The 22,959-nt window shown below is 32.9% G+C and overlaps 2 protein-coding genes and 1 pseudogene across 3 annotated transcripts; 1 reads left to right on the forward strand and 2 right to left on the reverse strand.

The window, feature by feature from the left end:
- Positions 1 to 198: 198 nt before the first annotated feature.
- LOC101895391 (unconventional myosin-Ib-like) lies at positions 199 to 9,167 on the forward strand. The gene is given in 18 exon segments (XM_059120312.1): positions 199 to 305; positions 1,140 to 1,334; positions 1,415 to 1,530; positions 1,598 to 1,668; positions 1,893 to 2,989; positions 3,049 to 3,112; positions 3,502 to 3,515; positions 3,818 to 3,902; positions 3,955 to 4,049; positions 5,094 to 5,241; positions 5,299 to 5,397; positions 5,468 to 6,636; positions 6,693 to 7,042; positions 7,109 to 7,147; positions 7,149 to 7,242; positions 8,461 to 8,613; positions 8,686 to 8,813; positions 8,887 to 9,167. Coding segments are annotated over 17 exon segments (3,951 nt in total). The 5' UTR covers positions 199 to 305; positions 1,140 to 1,229; the 3' UTR covers positions 9,011 to 9,167.
- Positions 9,168 to 15,081: 5,914 nt separating this feature from the next.
- LOC101894054 (uncharacterized) lies at positions 15,082 to 21,840 on the reverse strand. 2 transcript variants are annotated; one of them, XM_005188552.4, is made up of 5 exons: positions 21,628 to 21,840; positions 18,606 to 18,742; positions 17,126 to 17,333; positions 16,734 to 17,061; positions 15,082 to 16,108 (listed from the first exon to the last, which is right to left on the reverse strand). In XM_005188552.4, exons 2-5 carry the CDS (start codon positions 18,732 to 18,734, stop codon positions 15,142 to 15,144), a joined length of 1,632 nt encoding a protein of 543 aa, XP_005188609.1. In that variant the 5' UTR covers positions 18,735 to 18,742; positions 21,628 to 21,840; the 3' UTR covers positions 15,082 to 15,141. The 2 variants fall into 2 exon arrangements, with proteins under 2 accessions (XP_005188609.1, XP_058976294.1); XM_059120311.1 differs by lacking the exon at positions 21,628 to 21,840 and adding an exon at positions 21,583 to 21,627.
- On the reverse strand, positions 19,639 to 20,054 carry LOC101893880 (large ribosomal subunit protein P1-like; annotated as a pseudogene).
- Positions 21,841 to 22,959: the final 1,119 nt, after the last annotated feature.

Consider the following 22,959-nt stretch of genomic DNA (forward strand, 5'->3'; position numbering starts at 1 on the left):
ATGCTGTAGAATTGTGATTTAAAAATGTTTCACCTCATTATATTTTTCATTGCTGTATTTATATTTTCCTTAACTACACAAATACCTTTGCATCTGAATCACCTTAGCAAAGCATAACGGTTATTTCGACGCCGTTGTTTATAAAAACTATTTGACTATGTCATATGTCAATTCTTCTTCTTCCTTCGAAGTCACTCACCGCGCTAGAATGTGTAGTATATATCAAGAAATAATAATATGTGTGAATAAAAATTAGAAACAAAAATAAGTAATGGGGAAAATCATTGTTTTTCCTTAAAATAATGGTACATAATGTTATATTGGAGTGAATAAATTGAAGATATTTACTGTGTTGATTAATATGTATATCAAATTTATGTAAAAACACACTCCTAACAGCAAAGAAAATCGATAAATTATCAATGAAAAGAAATAAAATCTCAAGTGTGTTGAGAACATTCATTGTCACACACGTTATTGTTGCTGTTGTATCTTGTTGCAGTGATCAGTGTAGTCTATTATGCGTATTTTATCACCGATGATAATAGATTTTAATTTTGTGAAAAAAAAAACTTTTTTTAAAAACCTAAATCTTTAACTTGCTCTGTATTCTGTAAGGAATATTTATGAAGAAATAATTAATATGAAAGCCTTTTATTCCAAAAATGAATTACAGAATGCAACGGTGAAGCTGAAGTATTTATCTTATAAATACACGAATAAACTAATAATTCGCATTTGTTCCCAATATTAGAAAAAGGGCTTCAAAATGAATATCAAAAATAAGATTATAGATCGACACAATAATTTTATGAATATTTTTGGTTTTTAAAATTTCATAGATTGAGGCTTATTTCGCTTTTTTAATATTTTAGTTTAATCAAGTTTTTGTTGTAACCGAAAATATTAAAACGAATTAATATCAATTTCCTGTAGTATGATATCTCTATTTTAAAACATTAAAAAAGGAAATCTAAGACATTTTACTAATTTAATTTTTTTCTGTTTCGGACCTTAACAGTGAAGTGTTTTTGTGACTATTTTTAACATAAAAATAATAATTATTAAATAATACAATTTTATTATATCTTCGTTATATTTTCTATAATATTTTTTTATATATTTTTTTTTCTTTACAGGTCTTTAAAATAAATAATTACAATACTAAGCATTCCATTTTGTAACCTGCAAGCCTTATATTATTGCCAAATTTTGTTATTTTTTCTACTATGGAACAAGAAATTGGTACTTGGGATTCTGTATTATTGGAAAATCTTTCTGAAGATAGTTTCATTAATAACATACATCAGCGTTACAAACGTGATCTCATTTATGTAAGTTGGATTGGATTTTGGATTTTTTTTTTTTGAGGAATTTTCGTGGAAATAATGGTGATTATTTTACAAATTTACAGACTTACATAGGCACTTCCGTGGTGGCTGTTAATCCATATCATCACATATCAGAAAATTCGTTGGACCTAATACATAACTATGGTAGTAAGGGCATATTTCAATTGCCTCCACACATGTAAGAAAATTGAGTAATAAATTCAAATTTATATCAATTTTATTAATTCAAAAATTCTTAATTTTAGTTATGGCCTTGCAAATTTATCATTTCAATCTCTTAAGGATAGAAATGAGGATCAATGCATAATTATGATGGGTAAATGAATTTGAATACATATCTACATTCAAAAATGAGGCATAGAGAACAATATTTATGTTGAAATAAAAAAAATAATTAAAATCAATTAATTCTTAGACATGGGATTATATTCAGAATGGGATTATATTCATGGGATTATATTCAAAATTGCACTCAGTGCTTCATGTAGCATTTTATTTTTTTGTGAATCTTTATTAATAAACGTTTTTTATTATTTACAGGTGAAAGTGGATCCGGTAAAACCGAATCTTTTAAAATGATTGTCAATTTCCTAACACATATTCAAGAAAAATCTAAAAGATCATCATCTCTGAGCAAACAATCTTCTGCTGGATCCAGTGGTACGCCAGCCACAGCAGCAGGAGCCGCTGGCTGTTCATCTTCCCACAGACATCGACGCACATCCAGTTCTTGTTCAATGGGGCCGACATTAAGCTATTTACAAAATAAAAACCCAATTACTGCCGCCAATTCAAATACATGTTTGGCAATGCAACAACAACAACGCAGACAGTCACCTTCTCCAGGACCACCAACACCAAAATACTGTGATGCAGCTGCCCAGCATAGAACGCGTGCCGAAAGCTCCGAACGGCAAGGGAAACGTAGTATGAAAGAGAAAATGGTCGACTTTGATTTTTCACATCACAAAAGTACGGAAAATATATCTACCCTAGATAGTTCAATATACACCACGGCCATGTCATCACATTGTGGCCAACAGTTGTCAACAACCTTTGGCATTACCTTATCACCTCATCCACCAAAATCCTGTTTCAAACATCATCAGTCAACACAAATTCCCCATAAATCTGCCTCAACCTCGAAATCTTCCTCCACCATCTATTTGCCTCGAAGCACATCGCCGAAATATTTGACATCTTCCGTTGGTGTTGGTGGCGGTGGTTGTCGCCAATGTGGCCACAGTAAATGTACTAGAGCTCAAAGTTTTGATAGAGATGATGGAGATATAAGTATATCCTCACAGCCGGGTAATTATAGCTTATCAACAATGTCCTCGTCACATTTACAACGTGGCAGTTGTTCAAATTTAACCAAGCAAAGTTTATCGGAATGCTGTAATCGCGATGAAAGCTCACATTTATCTGGTTCCATGCAACGCATTTCTTTATATGATGCTCATAAAATAAATCAATCGGCCATTAATGCGCTCAAATTGTGGCAATCATCTCCGGCAACGCCAAGAAGGCAAAAAAACCCTTTGAAGAGATTAAGAGAATGTGTTTCATTCGCTGATGTTTTCCTAGAGGCCATGGGAAATGCTGTAACGCTGAAAAACAATAATTCCAGTCGTTATGTATGCATGTATAATTTGACTTTTAAATCGTTTTGATTTTCAAATTTCATTCTTTTTTAGGGGAAACTTTTGATATAGAAATTGATTTTAAGGGCGATCCAATTGGTGTTCACATAACTCATTGTAAGTTGATGATCATATTTACTTGGTTTACAAGAGAGTTAATATTTTAACCATCAAAATACAGGAATTAAAAAAAAAATGCTGTAAGTTACCTTTAAGCATTAATGGAACTAAATCAAGCGACTTAGGACCTGTTTTTTATGACGATACACGAGTGATTTCGAACGAAAAATATTAATCCAAATATGATTTTCAAATTTTTGATTTAATTAATAGAAAATCAAAAAAAAAAAAAATGAAAAATTCATTTGAAATGCTTTTCGTATTGTCATAGAGAAACAGACCCTTACTTTGAAATTCCTGCATTTGATAACTATTTATATTAATGTTACAATATATCTGTATGTATTTTAATATATTAATATTCTTTTTATTTTCCCATGCCTCAGATATGCTGGAAAAGGTTTGACAACTATATGTGATGCTAAATATATGTGTGTCTTTTTCAAAAAAATCATGCATATTTTTTAAATATTTACATCCGAAAGGATACATAAGCAGCTTGACATCAGCGAGGCATGTTAATGTCAAATTATAAGAAAAAAACAACGGCAGGATTCTAGTGCATCTCTTGCGAAGACTTCAAGCTGCTTATGTGCCCACTGTTTAAATATTAACTTAAAAATATCCATCTATTTATACCTGCAAACATTTTAAAATTTAAACTACTCTAAAATTATTTAAATTTTGTGTTTACTTTTACAGACTCGTGTGACTGACGTTTCTTCCGGTGAAAGGAATTTCCATATATTTTATCAATTACTGTCTGGCGGGGATTTACAATTATTAAGTAACATGACATGTAATAAAAATAAACAAACATTTAAAACCTATCCTTTTAGAATCCTTAAAATTGTACCGTAATGTCGAGAAGTATGACATTTTAAAAAACACAACTGCCTTGGAGGAAGATCGGACAAATTTTCACTACACAAAAGTAAGTTGTACCATCAAAGAATCCCCTTTTTTATACCCTCCACCTTGAAAATGAGGGTACCTTAACTTTGTCATTCCGTATATAGTATGATCAGCAGGATCAGCATAAAATTCTAAGTCGATTTAACGATGTCCGTCCGTCTGTCTGTTGAAATCACGATACAGCCCTCATTATTTGACGTAGAGCTTCAAAATTTGGCAGAACTTCAAAACAGAACAGAACAAATGTTACCTCCCGGTATTCGTTATTTTGATGATTTTCGCCTGATTTTTTCACGGATTGGTCTAAAAATTAATATTTGTAACCCATAATGGATTCTAACTCCGATGGCGAAATATTGTATGTATAGGTCCACGATTTTGTATAGCCCCCATATAACAGCACCTCCTGATATTCCATATTTTGATGACTTCTGCCAAAATTTTTTACGGATTTGTCTAAAAAATGTTATTTCTAGTTTGTAATGGGTTCTAGCTCAGGTAGCGGAACATACTATATATTGGTCCACGTTTTGGTATAACCTCCATATAACGGTACCTTCCGATATTCAGTGTTTTCATGATTTTTGCCACATTTTTCCACGTATTTGTCTAAAAATTGGTATTTGTAGTTCATAATGGGTTCTGGCTCCAGTGGCCGAACATTGAATACTTAGGTCCACGTTTTCCTATAGCACACATATAATGATTGATAATCCTAGTCACATGTACCCACGAAACTGTTTCAAATTTGGTATTTAAGAAGACTTAGTAAATGACAATCCCTGAAGTATAAAATTCTCTATGGAGGTTCCCGTTTTGGTATGGCCCTCGTACAGCGGGCTCATCCACTTTATGGTTTCTTTGAAAAGTTTAATAGCATTATCTAAACGGTCTTACTGGTATTTGCAGTTTATGGTGGAACACGTTTGAATTCAGATACTTTTATATGAAAATGTTTTCTTTACCCAATGGTGTCTGGAGGGTATTAAAAGTTCGGCCCGACCGAACTTAACGTTTTTCTACTTGTTATTTTTAGTACTACTTGTTTAATTTTCTTTTATAGAAATCCTTAGATGTCCTTGGTCTATCTTGTGATGAAATAAATTCAATTTTTCGTATAATAGCAGTGGTATTGAAATTAGGCAATTTTGTATTTGTACCAATAACAAATATTGATGGCACCGAGGGTTGTCAAATATCGAATATTTACGGTAGGAGATTTTTATGCTTAAAAACCAATATATCTACATTAAAATTACTTTTCACAGAGGTTGAAGAAACTGCTCACCTACTCAATTTAGAAGCTCAAATTTTAATCAATTGCCTTACAAGAGCCTGCAGCTCAAGCAGCAGTTTGGAAGATGTCGGTAAGCATGCCATAAATTAAAATTAAAATGGAAACAAATTTGAAATTTCTAATGCAATTGTTTCCGTTAGGTTGCGAGCTAGATGCCCGCCAGGCATCAATGATACGAAACACATTGTGCCGCACTCTATACTCAAGACTTTTCACATGGTTGGTGAATAAAATCAATGATAGTCTTAAATCAACGCAGCGTGAAAAGAATTTAGCTCTGCTGGACTTTTATGGTTTTGAATCTATGGAATACAACTCATTCGAACAATTCGCCATAAACTATAGCTCCGAGAAAATTCATCAAAATTTTGTTCACAACATCCTTAGAGTGGAACAAGAACTGTATGTACGCGAAGGTTTGGAATGGTCTAGAATTGATTACTTTGACAACGAGTCGATATGTGAGCTGATTGACAAGCCCAACTATGGCATATTGAGTTTAATCAACGAACCACATTTGACCACCAACGAAGCCCTATTGACACGTATACAACAGTGTTGTGCGGGTCATCCATGCTTTATGATAGCTCAACCCAACTCGATGACATTTCGCATTCGACACTATGCCAATGTTGTGCAGTATTCTGTGCATAGATTTTTAGAAAAGAATTCCGATATGCTGCCAAAGTACTTAAGTTCAGGTTTATATCAAAGTAAACTGCCACTCGTACAAAGTCTCTTTCCCGAGGGCAATCCTCGGAGACAAGCCAATAAAAAGCCCACCACTTTAAGTTCCAATATACGCACTCAATTAAATACTTTATTAGCCATAATTAAGCCGCGATGTTCACGTTATATATTTTGCATAAAACCAAATGAATGTCGTCAATCGAGAACTTTTGATATGTCCTTGGTGCAACATCAAGTTCGCTACATGTCTCTGATGCCGCTGGTACATCTCTGCCGGCAGGGTCATTGCTTTCATATGCTTCATGCGAAATTTTTTTTACGCTACAAACTTTTAAGTGCCAAAACATGGCCGCACTATCGTGGCGGCAAATGTGTCGAGGGTATAGCTCTCATAATACGTAATCTTCCATTGCCATCAGCTGAATTTACGATTGGCACAAAAAATGTGTTCGTACGTAGTCCACGTACCGTTTACGAATTGGAACAATTTCGCAAAGGACGTATGCACGATTTGGCTACTCTGATACAGACCACGTTTCGTATGTATCGCGAAAGAAGTCGCTTTCTGAGACTGCGATCAAGTCAGATTGCAATTGCAAGGGCTTGGAGAGCGTGGAGGGTAAGTGAACCATAAAAGCAAAAAAAAAACAATAAAAAAAAAATGTTTCTTCCCAGTTTACATCATACTTCCATACACGTGAACAATGCGGTACCGTGAAATACAAACAAAGAGGCAATTGGGCAGTTGAAGTTATAACCCGAGCTTATATTCAATACAAAACTCGCCAATATCTTATGACCATACCTCAAAAATTACCACCAAATTCATTAAGTCCTCTGTCAATGGATTGGCCGGCAGCTCCATCATTTCTTGAAGAAACATCGCGTCTGTTGCGGGCCATCTATCATCGTTGGAAATGCTATTTATATCGTAGTTCCTTTGACCAGACATCGAGAAATCGTATGCGTGAAAAAGTTACAGCCAGCATTATATTTAAGGATCGCAAAGCTTCGTATGCTCGAAGGTATATACAAATGTAAGCCATATTGTAGTGGAGTAGTATTTTACATTTTCTGTTCTTCGTTGACAGTGTGGGACATCCTTTTATCGGAGATTATGTGAGATTAAGGCCAATGCCATGTGGAACGTATGTGTTCGGAAACAAATGATCAGTATGTTGTGTTTGCAGACATTATAAATAAGATAACAAGATCAAATGGTAAGGTAAGTAAGCGTATTGAAATGAGGGCCTATTTCTCTGTGACGACACGAAAGTGAATGTCATAGAAATGCACAATTCCAAATAATTTTTTCATATTTTTATACCCTCCACCTTGGATTTTCAATTAGTACAGAAACCTAGCCGACAGGGCCATGGACGGTTCAAAAAACTTCTATACATGACTACTCTAAACTTAACTTTGTCATTCCGCATAAAGTATGATCAGCATAAAATTCTAAGTCGATTTAACGATGTCAGTCTGTCCGCCTGTTGAAATCACGATACAGGTCACATTATTTGACGTAGAGCGTCAAAATTTAGCAGAACAATTTGTGTTGTGTTTGGGATGGTTGGTATTGAAATTGAGATATATCGGGCCCATACAACGTTGCCTCCATATTCGGTATTTTGTTGATTTTTGTCACAATATTCCACGGATTTGTCTTAAAATTGGTATTTGTTGGTCATAAAGGGTTCTAGCTCGGGTGGCGAAACATTGTATATATAGGTCCACGTTTTTGTATAGCCCCATATAACGGTACCTCCCGATATTCGATATTTTGATTATTTTTGCCATATTTTTTCACGGATTTGTCTAAAATCGATATTTGTAGGTCATAATGGGTTCTAGCTCGTGTGGCTTACCATTGTATGTATAGGTCCATGTTTTGGTATAGCCCATATATAACGATACCTCCCAAAATTTGGTATTTTGATTATTTTTGCCATATTTTTAACGGATTTGTCCAGAAAATGGTATTTGTAGTTCTTAATGGGTTGTAGCTCGTGTGGTGAAATATTGTATGTATAGGTCCACGTTTTGGTATAGCCCCCATATAACTGTACCTGGCGATATTCGATATTTTGATAAAAATTGGTATTTATTACTGGTATATGAAATTTAAAGTGAAACACGCTTGAATTCAGATACTAATATATAAAAATTTTTCCTTTAACATAAGGTGAAGGGTATTAAAAGTTCGGCCCGGCCGAACATATTGTTTTTTTACTTATTGAGTTTTGAGTTAAACTCAACATTTCTAAAACGCATTTGGAATGGAGGTTTTCTTTCGTTTTCGTCATACATAAGCAGGACCTTAAGTCTTGTAAAGTTGTACTTAAAACGGCTTTGGTTTTTCATAACCGCCGGACACAATGATTTTTGTTCAAAAAATTTGCATCCTTGATGTTTTTATATGTTGTTTTCAAATTTTCCTTAGATTGTGCCTATTTTGTTGGTCATATCCACTTCATCGTTATTACTACTGGATCAAAGAACTTTGCAAATAAAATATCGTGTGCCTGCTGCAGAAATCTATCGTATGTCACTAAGTCCATATCTGGATGACATTGCCGTATTTCATGTGAAAGCTGTAAGTTCTTAATTTTTCACATAAAACTCCCCAAAGTGTAACCAAATATGTCTATTTCTCTCATTTTGCTAGTCCGAATTTGGTCGCAAGAAAGGTGATATAGTTGTTCAAGCAGCACATATAATAGAAATAGTTACAAAAATGTTTTTAGTCATACAAAATGCCACAGGGAAACCACCTGAAATACACATTAGTACCGAGTAAGTATTAAAATTTACAAAAACATGTATGCCTTATTTATTTTTATTTAAATTATTATCTTCTTCTACCTAGCTTTGAAGCTAATTTTGGCCAACAAACAGTTATATTTAATTTTAAATATGGCGGTATGTCGGATCTTGCACAAGGACCACCAAAGGTTACTAGGAAAGCGAATCGTATGGAAATTATTGTATGATCCGCAACTAAAAGCTATCGTTGGACATCGTTGACATTTTTAAATGCCTATGAACTAGATGCAAGAGCCAATTAAAAATTGTCTCCTCAAATTCTTCCCGAATATTTTTCCACAAAACAAAACTCTAGAGTATCAGCATCTTAAAAAAAAAAAACAACACAACACAAAACCTGACAATCATACAAATTTAATTTCATCAATTATTTGATATAAATCTTTATATTGAAACATATTGCTTCAATTTTTGTCGCTAATTTAAGAATTCCAAAATATGGTGTATTGATATCGTGTGTGTATAGCTGTCAGTAAACACTGAGATCAGTTTTAGTATAAATTGTGTGAAAATGTCGAAACAGTTGTAGAGTTTTGATGGTAATTCTGAAGGACTTTAAAAATTTGGATTTAAATTACAGTGTGGAATATTTTTTTTTTTTTAGTTAAATTTAAAATTTGCAGAAAACATTTGTTTTTCCTTCGCGTTTTTAATATTACTGGCAATTAATTGTATTAATTTCACAAAAGGATACTTCTGCTCGATAATTATCATTTTAACATCAACATAATATGAAATCATTTATTCTTTTAAAATTGTTCTGCGACGCGTAATTTCTGTTCGGCCTTGCCTCCCTGCTACGCTTGTGCCTCCATTCTATAACTATTTTTATCACACTTTTCTTGTGCATTCAAATTGAATGAAGAAACCAATTCTTTTTTTGTCCGCTCTGCCATTGTTGATTTCAATTAAAATTACGTTTTATCAAATTATTTTGCATAGTATTCGAATACCTTTGATTAAAAGTGATTGAAGTGACATTTATCAGCAAGCCAAATGCATGATACGTGGGAATTGAAAAAATGTATTAATATGTTTAAAGAGATTTGCTTTTTATTGCTGTTTTTGCTTTTCCCTCCAAATACAGTTCTTACTTTGATAGCACTAGACATCGGATTACACAATTCCTCCCTTCACTGACGGCAACCCCGACTGATACTTTTTAATGTATCAATGCTTTTAAACACCCATTATTGAATTTCCATAACCATTGGGTTTTATTCATCCTAGAAGAATAAATCCGATCTATTAAATCTGAAATATCTTGACTTTGGCCTTCCGGTCTTTCATTTTGAGGAAATGAAAATTGTATTTTTTTCATTTGATAAATCAAAACTTCATTTTCAAAGGTATAATGATTAAAAAAAAATAAAAAATAATAAAAGTGCATTATTTTGGGATTTCACATCACTCTGCAACAACAACTGTACAAGTTATAATGCTTGAACGATTTCGAGCAACACTGGAATAGAGCCATGATGCCTCGTTACTAACACAGCTATGCAACCACTTTGTTTAATACACCTTTAGTATAAGGAAATAATGTTTTTTTTTTTTATTTTGACAAATTAATAACATAAATAACAACTTATCAAATTTATTACCAAAGAAGATGATTTATACATATTGTATAATACAAAATTAGAATTTTACATGTTAACATCTGCATTAGAAATCAGTTCGATAAGTTTAATATAAGAACTACTTATTTCATTTATTTATTAATTTGTATTTATTGCTATGACTATTTTTTGTATTCAACAGAAAACATTCTATATACATATTTAGATTTTTAGTTTTGGATCATATTTTTTTCTCCGATCGGTTTCAACAGATATACATATTTCAAGAGTCTATATCTATCTATATCAATAATCCAGTATGCTACAAAAATTGCAAATAAGGATATTATAATGATAATGTGGTGAAACAATATTACAAAATAATCAAACTTCATATTTAACAACAACCAACAAATTTCCAAAATTTTCTCTTTTCCACCACAATATTTTTATTGTACCCCCGGCTTCATAACAAACCTTTAATATTCAAATGTTTTTTCTACAGCCTCCTCGATCCCTCTTCCTCTTTACTAATGTACAGTCTAATATCGAATAATAAAATTACAATAATTGTAAACGGAACAATACATAAACAAATTTCAAAATTATATACAAACTGTTAATAATTTACCTTACAACCAAACAAAGAAATTAAGAAAAAAAATCTCTATTTATAAAAAGTTGAAATATTCACAAATGAAATATATTTATATAAATTAAAAAAGAAAGTTATTACACCAAATATATTAGCGAACCGAAACAAATGTGTTAATAAAACTAAAAAATTGTGTTGACATGAAAAGACAAGTAAAAATTTAAATAGGGACATTGATTTAAATTTTTCAATTCTAATAATTTTTATGGTATATAACCGAGCGGGTGCAAAAATTAAAAAAAAAACAATGTGAAAGTGCAATTGGTAGTTTTTTTACCCTCCACCATAGTATGGAGGGTATATTAAGTTTGTCATTCCGTTTGTAACACTCCGAAATATACATTTTAGACCCCATATAAAGTATATATTCTTGATCAGCATAAAATTCTATGTCGATTTAGCGATGTACGTCCGTCTGCGGAAATCGCACTAGCTTCAGAACGAAATGAAGTAGATTGATAAAATTTTACTCAAATGTATATTATGTCTACGGGACTTTTGGTATTGAAAATGAGTTATGTAGGTCCCCCGATATCCGGTATTTTGATGATTTTAGCAACATTATTCACCGAAATTGTTTAAAATTTGGTATTTGAAGTTGTATTGAATACTACAGCCTATGACAGAAAATTGTTTGTGCAGGTCCACGACATTATTCACCGAAATTGTTTTGAATTTGATATTTGAAGTTCGTATTCGTATTGTTTTGAAAAATAAAAACAAAATATCAAAATCAATGATTGGAAGAAACATAGATTGCGGGGTGCGCATTAATGATTTTAACCAGATTTGCCACGGAATTGAAAGATTGAACACTAAGGGTCATATTTTTGAGAGAACATCCAGGCATTTCATTCATCTTTCGCGCTATTTGACGCATTTTAAAAATGAACAAGAAATATAAAATAAATGAAAACAACTTATTGGATATAATTTGAAATAATTCTGACAGGAAGCGGGCATAGCTTCAGGGCTGTATTTCGTTAGTTTTACGAAGCTGTTCTTATTGTACCATGGGCATTATCCTTTTTATCTCGAGAGAATTCTGAATTGTTAAGAACTATCAAAGTCTTAAACCTCTAACAACCTTGCGATAATATCTTCTTCTATTCGGACTTTACACCTACCTTCATGCGAAATTTTGTTAGGATCGTTAGATAAATGCGACCTGTAGCGTGAATACAAATTACCATGGACAGACAGATGGACACATCCACACAGCTCGGTGAGATAGGAAGATCCATATGTAAAATCCTATGCCCAGGATATCCTCGGCTCAATCAAACTTATAATGCCCCCCAACTCATACGGGTATTGAAAAACAAAACTGCAAGACATGCAATTCTTTTTTCTAGATATTCTAGAATTATTGAATAAGCATTAAAACTTTAACTGAAGTGTTCATGTAAAATGCATTGTTATAGGTGGCACTCCTTCTCATTAGTCAGTCGATAACCTTTCGGTACACACTATAGCACTCCTTCTCATTAGTCAGTCGATAAACTTTAGGTACACAGACTGCAACTGGTTTCTGCAATTTCATTTAATATATTTATATGTTGCAATGAAAAGGCTATCAAATACCCAGCACAAATGCAAAACAGTATGCAAATTTTCGGTTGGGGTTTCGTTAGTTGTGATACTTATTGACCAAAAAGGCTTTTCAATTGCAACATACAGGGTGAGGAAAAAAAACGCAATACAGTCAAACATTTTTACATTTTTTTATTTTATTAAATAAAGTTTAGATTTGATTTCTTTTGGGACGAATTAGATTTTAGATTTTCCTTTGGGACGAATTATGACCTGGGACGGCCAATAAATTCGTCACAAGCTGCCCGAATGTTGCTCTGCGGTATTTTGGCCCATTCCCGGCGAAGCGTTTGCTTGAGCTGATCGACACTTTGGTATTTTTAGTGCCAACCTTGCTTTCCCAAATACTCCAGACACAATAGTCCAACGGATTGGTATCCGGAGATCCGGACTGCTTGTCAAAGAATGTTTTCTCATCGGAGAAAACCAAATTCGGCAGTTCACCACTTTCCGCCAAGAGAAGCAACTCTTTAGCTCTTTCGAGTCTATTTTCTTTCCGTTGCGGTGTAAGTTCTTTCACTTTTTGGAATTTCAATGACTTTACCCCGAGCTCATTTTTGCGGAATGGAATATTGCGATATGTTCAGCTCACGAACCATTTTTCGGTCACTGAGTTTCGATCAAGGCGCTTCTTTACATTTCGAACCAATTCTGCTGATGTTGCTGTTTTCTTCCGTCCACTTCCTTGACGTCGGGCTACGCTAACAGTATCAGGCTAACGAGCGATGGTACGACACACAAAAGATTTATTAACATTTAAATGCTGGAGTGCTCTAACGATAGCCACTTGTGGTTTTCCAGCCAAATATAAAGAAATCACACTACCACGCTTGAATTCCATCACGAATAACTTTTCTTCTTGAAAATTCTCACCAAAATGCTTTTGCACGCTTGTAAACAATATAATGAGCTGTCACTAATAATAATAATTTTAACAATTTTTAATAATTTTAACAGCTGTCAAACGAGTGGCTTGGAAATGACAGCAGTCTGAAGTTGGTTGTAGTTTTATCATACATAAATAATAAGAAATATATATTTTTGAATGATTAGAAGACTTTAAGAGCCATTTGACTGTCTTCATAGATATTCACTGTCGCGATATTTGTATTAATAGTTAATACATTTTCCTTGATTACACAGAAATTTCTATCCAGCCTAGTCTAGATTCATTTTTTTGATTTCCATGGCCCCTACCACAGTCTAAAAGGCTTCCTACATTGTTTTCAAATGTCGTACACAATACAATAACTTGGGCATTCTATAAAACACGAGCGGCTGCATTGTACCCGCTTCTTAGCTTTTGTCTACCTTGGTAATTTCTATCTTTAGATTTCAATTTATAAGAGATTTCAGGACAACCTTTTCCAGTTGAAACATTCCCTAAAGTTTCTTGATATTTCTTTAAATGTAGACAGAGCGGAGTTTTTAAAGCCTTCATCGTAACATATCCCATATTTAAGCAGTTTTCGATCATAAGCGATTATTTTCTTTTTACACATTAAATAATTCCCTGAAATTGATGTTTTATTGTTATTCCTTATTTGTATTTTAGAATAACAAATGCATAACTTCTACAATAATTCATTGAAAATTCGGTAATAATGGGTCAATTTTTTCATGTCACCAAGAACACAATTACTAAAGAATAAAAAAAAAACCAAAAAAACAAGAACGAACAAATGCTTCAATGTTATAACAATCGACGATCCTTTGGCGAAATGAAAGTAAAACGTTTTTTATTACAAATATGAAAAGAAAGAAAATTATACATACACACACATATATTATTTCCTGTAGGAAATTTCTGTTGTAACTATTTAGCAAAAAAATTAGATTAAATATTTAGTGCTAATTAAAAAAATATATTATATTGGTTAAAAAGTTGCAAAATACAACTAGAAAAATAATAGATTTATAATTCACAAAACACACACACGCAGCGTATTTATTACTTATATATATGTTTGTATGCATATTTCCATACAAACTCACGTTAACATTATCTTCATAGTTTAAAATCAAATAAAAGAACAGAAAATTATTAGATTTTATGTATTAACGAAGAGTGACGTCAAGAAAATGTACTAAATAAATGAAAACTTTAAATGAAACCTAAACAGACTATGTTTGAATGTATTGTTTTTTTTATCGAAAACACTTTTTAAAAGCAAATAAAAAGATTTTGACTTTGAACTTCCTGCGTATTAAGTTCCTACTCTCTTTTGAAATAAATAAAAATGCTTTTGTATTATTTTTTTTTAAAGTTACAAACTTTATTAAAAGAATTAAAATTTACCTATGGAAATTTAAGTTTAAAAATAAACCTTTCCATTCAGTTGTGTATTAGTTTATAATTTAAATTGCACCCTATTATTTAGCTAATCAGGTAAATTTCATTGAACCTTCCGTTTACTTTGGTTATCCATTTTGTTTTTGTTTTTTTTTTTAGAAAATATGTACACTTTTCAGAATTACGGCTATTAATTTACAATTTTGACTTGGGTTTCTTTTTGAGCATATCACGAAGAACACGTCTTAAAATCTTGCCACTAGGATTCTTGGGGATCTCATCAACAAAAATGACACCACCACGCAGTTTCTTGGCGGGAGATGCCCGTTCAGCCACAAAATCAATGACTTCCTTTTCACTTAAGTCAACATTGGCTTGCTTCACAACAAAAGCCAAAGGTAATTCTCCAGCTTCTTCGTCGGGCTTGCCAATGACTGCGGCATCTTTAATTTTTGGATGGGTTAACAACAAAGCTTCAATTTCAGCTGGTGGTACTTGGAAGCCTTTGTATTTAATCAATTCCTTGATGCGATCAACAATAAAGAATTCAAAATCATCATCAAAATAACCAATATCACCCGTGTGTAGCCAACCATCAATAATGGCGCTTTGAGTTGATTTGGTATCACCAATATAACCCTTCATAATACAATCACCCTTGAAACACAGCTCACCGCGTTGATTTGGTCCCAAAACTTTTCCGGTCTCCGTGTCAATTACCTTGGCATAAAGACCAACCTTCAATGCGCCAACACTGCCAGGCTTACAGGCATTGTCATTTTGTACAATCAAACTTAATGTAGACTCACTGAGGCCGTAACCTTGACGAATAATTGGCACACCAATGCGTTCTTTAATTTGATCTTCAGTTTCTTTACTGAGTGGAGCTGCACCGCACAACAGCACCATTAACGAAGACAAATCGTATTTCTCAACAATGGGATGTTTGGCAAGGAAGACCATTAATGGTGGCACCATAAAGGCCATCATGATGCGATACTTTTCAATGGCACTCAAGAAGAGATGATCCTCAAATTTGGGTAAGTAAACCAAAACAGCACCCATACAGCCAGTAGTAATCAATGTTAGGCAGCCGAAAGCATGGAACCATGGAATAACAGTTAACATTTTCATTTCTCCCAATGGCAGAGCAGTTGGTTCCCTGAAAAAAGAAAACATGGAAATATATTTTTTTTAATAAACAATTCTGATTTAGATATATTAATATTATTAAGAAAAATAAATGAATTACATAAGACATAAGAAGAAATTGTATTCAGTAGTGGGATTCTCTACCTCATTTTCGAGCTACCGACAAAAGTCGTTAAAATTTAAAAGCTTAAAATTGTTGTAATTGACGAAATTTTTGGGCAAGTTAGCGACCAAAATAAAGTAAGTTATCGGTCCCTCAAAAAATGAGTTAGAAAATCCCACTATAGGTGATTATTGTACCATGGTAAGGCGTATGTTTGTTTCGGTAAAAGGATTATAAATAAATTATTCATTTGAATTACTAATGCATAGTAAATAATACATAAATTTTTTAAACCTTTTAGGCATGTGTTATTCGACAGAAAAAGATTTCAAAATGTTTCAGAGAAACAGCTCATGTGTTATAATAACATAAAAATTAATGTGTAAAAGAGTAGAGTATAGGAGATTATTTTGCTTTTCGAATCGTTTTAAATATTTTAATTATTTCTAAGGTAGCTATTCGAATCTTCTAATTAGTTTTTAGGTATAAAACCTCGCCAAAAAACTATATTTTCTTTTCAATTTATACTTACAATTGAGAATCGATCGTGCTCAAAATATTTGATTGAGTTAACTGTACACCCTTGGGCAAGCCAGTAGTGCCAGACGAGCACACAATTAAGGCTACATCATCATCTTTATTGGCAATTTCACATTCGAATGTATCTTGCGAAGGAATTTTATCGCTTTTCATTAGTGCATCGAATGCAAGTACATGGGAGCTGGTGGAATCATTGCCGAAAACAACAAGTTTCTTAACAAAGGAATTATTTTTAGCCACCTTAGCAATACGATCGATTGTCATTTTTGAGGCGAACATTACTTTAGGTTTGGATAGATTAATGGCATGATGTACCTCACCTGAAAAGAAAAAATTATTTATTATTTAAATGAAATTTAATTTTAGAGGCAATTTTATACTTACGCTCAGAATATGTAACATTCAATGGAGCCACAGTAGCGTTTACAACAAAGGCAGCAAATAAAGTAATGGCATATTCCAAGCGATTTTCACTGGATAAACCGACAACATCATTGCTTTTAACACCAAGATATTTCATTACGTGGGCCAATCGTACAATCGATTTGTACATATATTCAGCCGAGTATTCTTGGCCTGTAACAGCATCGATCTGGAAAAGAAATCGATAAAAGGAGTCAAAAATATCAAGGTTTTGGGTATGATTTTCTGAGAAAAATAGTCTTTGCCTAGCCTATTAAAGCAGCATAATATGAAAACATTGTATTAGGTGGTCCTACCCTAAATCTTACAAGGAATATTTTTTAGTATAAATTGTAAATGTTTTAAGTTATTCCGTAAAAGATTCGTAATGACCATAAATCACATTGGCTGAAAAGGAAGTCAGATTTAAGAAAAATATAAATAAAACAAATACCACATAAAAAACATTATACAAGGTGAAATGAAAAAACTGCAACAAACTTCTAAGCCACTCGTCCGACAGCTGTTAAAATTATTCCAGTGACAGCATATTATATTGTTTACAAGCGTACAAAAGTCTTTTGGTGAGAATTTTCCAGAAAAAAGTTATTCGTGATAGAATTCAAGCGTGAAAGTGTGATTTCTTTATATTTGGCTGGAAAACTACAAGTGGCTATCGTTAAATCACTCCAGCATTTAAATGTGAATAAATCTTATGTGTCGCGTACCATCGCTCGTTACCGTGATACTGATAGCGTAGCCCGACGTCAAGGAAGTGGACGGAAGAAAACAGCAACAGCGTGTGAAGATTTCATTGGTCGTTTGATTTAAAAAAAAAAATGTAAATTGTAGTTTTTTTATCTCACCCTGTAAACCTACTTAAAATATAGGTATGGAACTAATATATTACGCAAACCTCCATCAAAAAATTACCCAAAACTTGAAAATTTTAATTGCATTTAAATTTGACGAATCTATTCTTCATTGCTTTAAAATACTAATTTTATGTCATATATATGTGTAACAAATTAATAAAAAGACTTTGATCCATACCTCAATAATTTATTGCATGTTAGTCCACCTGCATTTTGTTTATGCATATAATTGACATGACAATAATAAATATACACCCATACATAATTAAAATAGCACTAGCCAACTACCCCCATGAAATTATTAGAATTATCAAAACCATAGTTTAGTTGAAAGTACTTGCTTACAATGTTGCTCTTTGTTCATACTCTCAACTTTATCATCTTGTTGGTTATCATATCGCTCGGTTAGAAATTTTATACTTATTATCAGGTTCAAACTGCAAATGTTTTGATATTAACACATAAGGTCTTTCGTTATATGACTTGCAAATGTTTTCTTTCTTTCTTTATTCAATTCAGTCCAAATACTAAAGCCTCCAATGTATTCTAAAGTAAATATGTATGCATGCAAAATTAAATTAATTTACCAAAACGGTTTGGGTTCCAAAACTTTTATATTTTTCCATAGCATAGTGGCCCAATGACTTATATTGCTTGGTCTCTGTGCCAGTAACGGGTCCACCGTACAAAATATTTCCAGGTAATAGAGTTGCCATTTTTTGCACTGAAAGAAAAACAAAATTGTGTTAATAATATGAACCTGTTTCTGTGAGACGATACGAAGGCGGTATATTTGATGTATATTTGTGGTTAATGATTTTTCAAAATATTGACGGTTTTTGTGGACGTACCAAAAGAAGTGTACCGGTAATGTCCATATTTTAACTTAATCTAATTTTCGATAGAAAAGTTTCATTATACAAACTCCAGTATTTCAGGTCAAAATTATCTAGTTTTGATCCTTACCTTATAAAAATATAACGATGTGCCTGATATAGTTCAAACTTGGTACATCGCAATATTTATATAAGGCATAGATCGACTCTTAATCGACTTAGAATTTTACGCTGATCAAGAATATACATATATACTTTGCTGGGTCAGACATAAGTATTTCGAGGGGTTACAAATGGAATGACAAAGTTAAACAAGTAAAAAAGATGTAAGTTCGGCCGGGCCGAACTTTGTATACCCTCCAACATTTGAAACAAATTTGGCAATTTTCAAAAAAAAAAAAAAAAATAATAAACATAAAATCCGTTAAAAATGCTGTTATATTAAGTCTGTTATATTAGGGTCTACACGACGACGTGGAACTGCATGGGCAACGTTTGTCATAAGTCATTCCAATATTCAAATGCTAAAATTGCTGAATAATGTAGATAAAATCATCAATATAGGGAGGTACTATTATACGGGGGCTATACCAAAATGTGGACCTACACAGACAATTTTCTGCCTTAGGCTGCAGTATTCATTACGAATTTCAAATACAAAATTTGAAACAATTCCGGTTAATAATGTCGCTAAAATCATCAAATTACCGAATATTTTGAGGTACCGTTATGTGGGGGCTATACGAAGACGTAAATCTGCATAGGCAATTTTCTGTCTTAGGCATGTTGGTGGTAAAGAAAAACAAACAATTGTCCATCTAACCGAAGAGAGCGAAGCCCATATCATCATCGGACTCTTCGGGTTCTTCTTCCTTCTTATTTTCTTCCTTCTTGGCTTCAGCAGCGGGAGCAGCACCACCGGCGGCGGGAGAGCAGCAGCAGCTGGGGCAGCGCCAGCACCGGATCCAATGGCGGTGATCAAGTCCTTAACATTGACACCTTCCAAAGCCTTGGCGAACAAACCGGGCCAGTAAGGTTCAACTTCGACATTGGCGGCCTTCAAGACAGTCGAGATTTTTTCACCAGTGATGGCTACATCATCATCGACCAAGACAAGGGAAGCGTAGACGCAAGCGAGTTCAGCTTTGGTTGACATGTTTCTAGTTTGTTTTTATTTACCACCCCCAAGTATCAATTTCAAACTTCAAATACCAAATTTGAAAAAATTCCGGTAAATAATGTCGCTAAAATCCTTTTGGCTATACCAAAAGGGTGAGATACATGGCCAATTTTCAATACCAAAAGCCCTGCAGACCATAATATACATTTAAGTAAAATTTTATCAATCTACTTCATTTTGTTCGAAAGCAGACAGACAGACAAACGGACATCGCTAAATCGACATAGAATTTAATGCTGATCAAGAATATATATATAATTTGTGAGGTCTAAAATGTATATTTCGAGGTGTTACAAACGGAAAGACAAACTTAATATACCCTCCATACTATGGTGGAGGGTATAAAAATGAGCAATATTGGTCCACTCATTCATGTACATGTCCCACAAAAATCTTATTTTTAAATTATAATAACTCTCTTAATAATACCTCTCGATTTTCTTCAACTTTCACATGTCCTAACATTTCTGCCTATGTTAGATTATGTGTGAATAAATAATGGTACAATATTTCGGGTAATTCCCACCCCAAACTTCAGATTTTCATACAGATTACACAAAAGGCTTAAAGTACCCGATACAGTTCAAACTTGGTCCGCAGGCATATTTAAACCAAACTTAGGTCATGCGTGCGATAAGGGAAAATATTTGACCACTGATTCTCGATGAGGGTATATAACTGACGGAACACCGAATGAAATCTTCTAACTTGTTTAACTTAGACTTTATTTCAGGATAAAGTTACCAAATTGAACTCAATTCAAGTGTGTTTGGATCAATATATATACTATGAAGTCACGAAAACAGATCGGCAGTTCATTTTATTTTATACAAAGGCAGTTCAAAAGCCATAGGTAGCTGAAAGTATCATAGCTGAAAGAAACCATTTCACGTGCCATTCTTGACCATAATGGAGTCCAGGGATGTTGTAATATTCATACAATGTAGGTCTATTAAATATTTATATTACCATCAATTATGGGTGAGCTTTTGATAGCTTACAATGTTGGTCATAAACAACCTCATGGTATTTTGTGACACCCGATTTTATGTCATTGCGTTGTTTGACATTTAAGACACACGGACAATATTTTATTCTTTTGTATTACAATTCTGACCAAAATGGTATTCTCCGCATTTCCACTTAAAATACCCACATTAAGTCACATTTGCTTTTCTCCCAAGGGGAATTTCAAGTTCATCCAATAAAAATCAATTGTAACATGGAAATTAATATGCACATATAAAAATTTAATAAAACATATTAAAAACCAACAATGTTTACAATTAAATTAATTAACTTGCCAAAAATACACGATTTAAAGTCAAAACATTAAAACAGAATAATATTAAATGAAACCGGTTCAAAGTTCAAATTGCACTGATCACTTTGAAATTCGTTAATGAAATTTCTACATTAAACACCAAATTTGTTTTTTTTTTTTAAGAAAAAAAACCGAGATCTATTTCACCGGCCCATATTTTCCTAATAGCTATGTTTGAGAACATTAATTTTTTAATTCTTTTAAAAATATATTACTTTTATTACACATTACTCTTTTCTTCGTTTTGCTTTAACTTTTACTCTCCTTACCTTTACTATGATTAAACACTTAAAATAAAGTAAATGTTTACTTGGTTAATGGAACGAAGATAGCAAAGCGAACGCACCGACCGTCCCTCTTGGTTACTTGGCTTTCAAAAAACAACTGAACACTGAGATTAAAGTTGAAAATATTTTCTTCAACACCAATGCACCGTCGTCGTTTTTATTGGACTATTTGGACAATTTAGTATTGGTGATAATCTTGAGAAGGTGCTGCTATTTCCATAACGACAGATAAAGAAATTTTAAGTTGAAAGTTAACAAAAAAGATTAACAAACCATGATTATAATTTACTCTCTTTAGCAGTAAAAAGAGGGTGAGTGGAGGAGAAATCAGCTACCATTATCTCTGTGATCGACATTGGATTTGTTGTAGAAAACAAATTAGAAAGAGTGTTAGGTAAGGGGGTTGGAGAAAGTAAAAGGGGAGGTTTTGAAGAAAACAGCTGACCCGTAGTGTTTAGTTATAGAAACGTAACGTACACCCGTGACGTACAGTAGTTGTTCTTGTCAAACGTGATTTTTTTTAAATAATCCATCTTTTGTGGATTTTTGTCATTTTTATACCCTCCACCATAGTTTGTTTGTAACAACTCGAATTATAGATTTTAGACCCTACTTCTATGTAGATTTAGCGATGTCCGTCTGTCTATCCGTCTGTGGAAATCACTCTAGCTTCCGAACGAAATGAAGTAGATTGATAAAATGTTACTCAAATGTATATTATGTCTGCAGGACTTTTGGTATTGAAAATGGGGCATGTAAGTCCATGTCTTCGTATAGCCCCATATAACAATACCTCCCGATAATTTAAGAGAAAATTAATTTTCTGTTTTTCTTTATATTTTACGATTCCATTTGCCAAATTTGCCAAATTAATTTATAAAGCAGATGAATAAAAAATATTTGTATAAATAATGGCTTAAAACTGTTTTCTTCTTTATTTAAATAAGCAGAGAGAAATTTGTCTGGAAAGAGATATGTTTTCTTGAGCAGCGCTGTTCCAAATGGTGGAGGGTATTCAAAGTTCGGTCCGGCCGAACTTATAGCTTTTTTACTTGTTTCTTCCTAATTTTAGCAATATTTTTTTCAATGATGTATTTTTAAAAGCATTGTATCACTCGAACATTTTTTAATATTATTTATAAATTTTTTCTGCGTGGACTTTTTGAACACAGTTTTTTGATTGTAGATTTTCTTGAAATATTTTTTTTAACGGTCGTTGATTTTCTAGATATATTTTTATTAACCTGTTATTCGTGGATTTTTAAAATTATTTTTTCAATCATATGTTAATTTTTTTACATGTTTTTTGGACAT

The sequence above is a fragment of the Musca domestica genome, unplaced genomic scaffold, assembly GCF_030504385.1.
Source record: "Musca domestica strain aabys unplaced genomic scaffold, Musca_domestica.polishedcontigs.V.1.1 167, whole genome shotgun sequence".
Taxonomy (NCBI): Eukaryota; Metazoa; Arthropoda; class Insecta; order Diptera; family Muscidae; genus Musca; species Musca domestica.

Bases quoted from the DNA above. Each gene is read 5' to 3' on its own strand.
- LOC101894054 (XM_059120311.1), bottom strand. The intron at 17,334-18,605 runs GTAAATTAATTT...TTTCTTTTCCAG, and splicing joins TTGGAACCCAAACCGTTTTG to ATCGATGCTGTTACAGGCCA. The intron at 16,109-16,733 runs GTAAGTATAAAT...TTCTTTTTTCAG, and splicing joins AGCACGATCGATTCTCAATT to GGAACCAACTGCTCTGCCAT.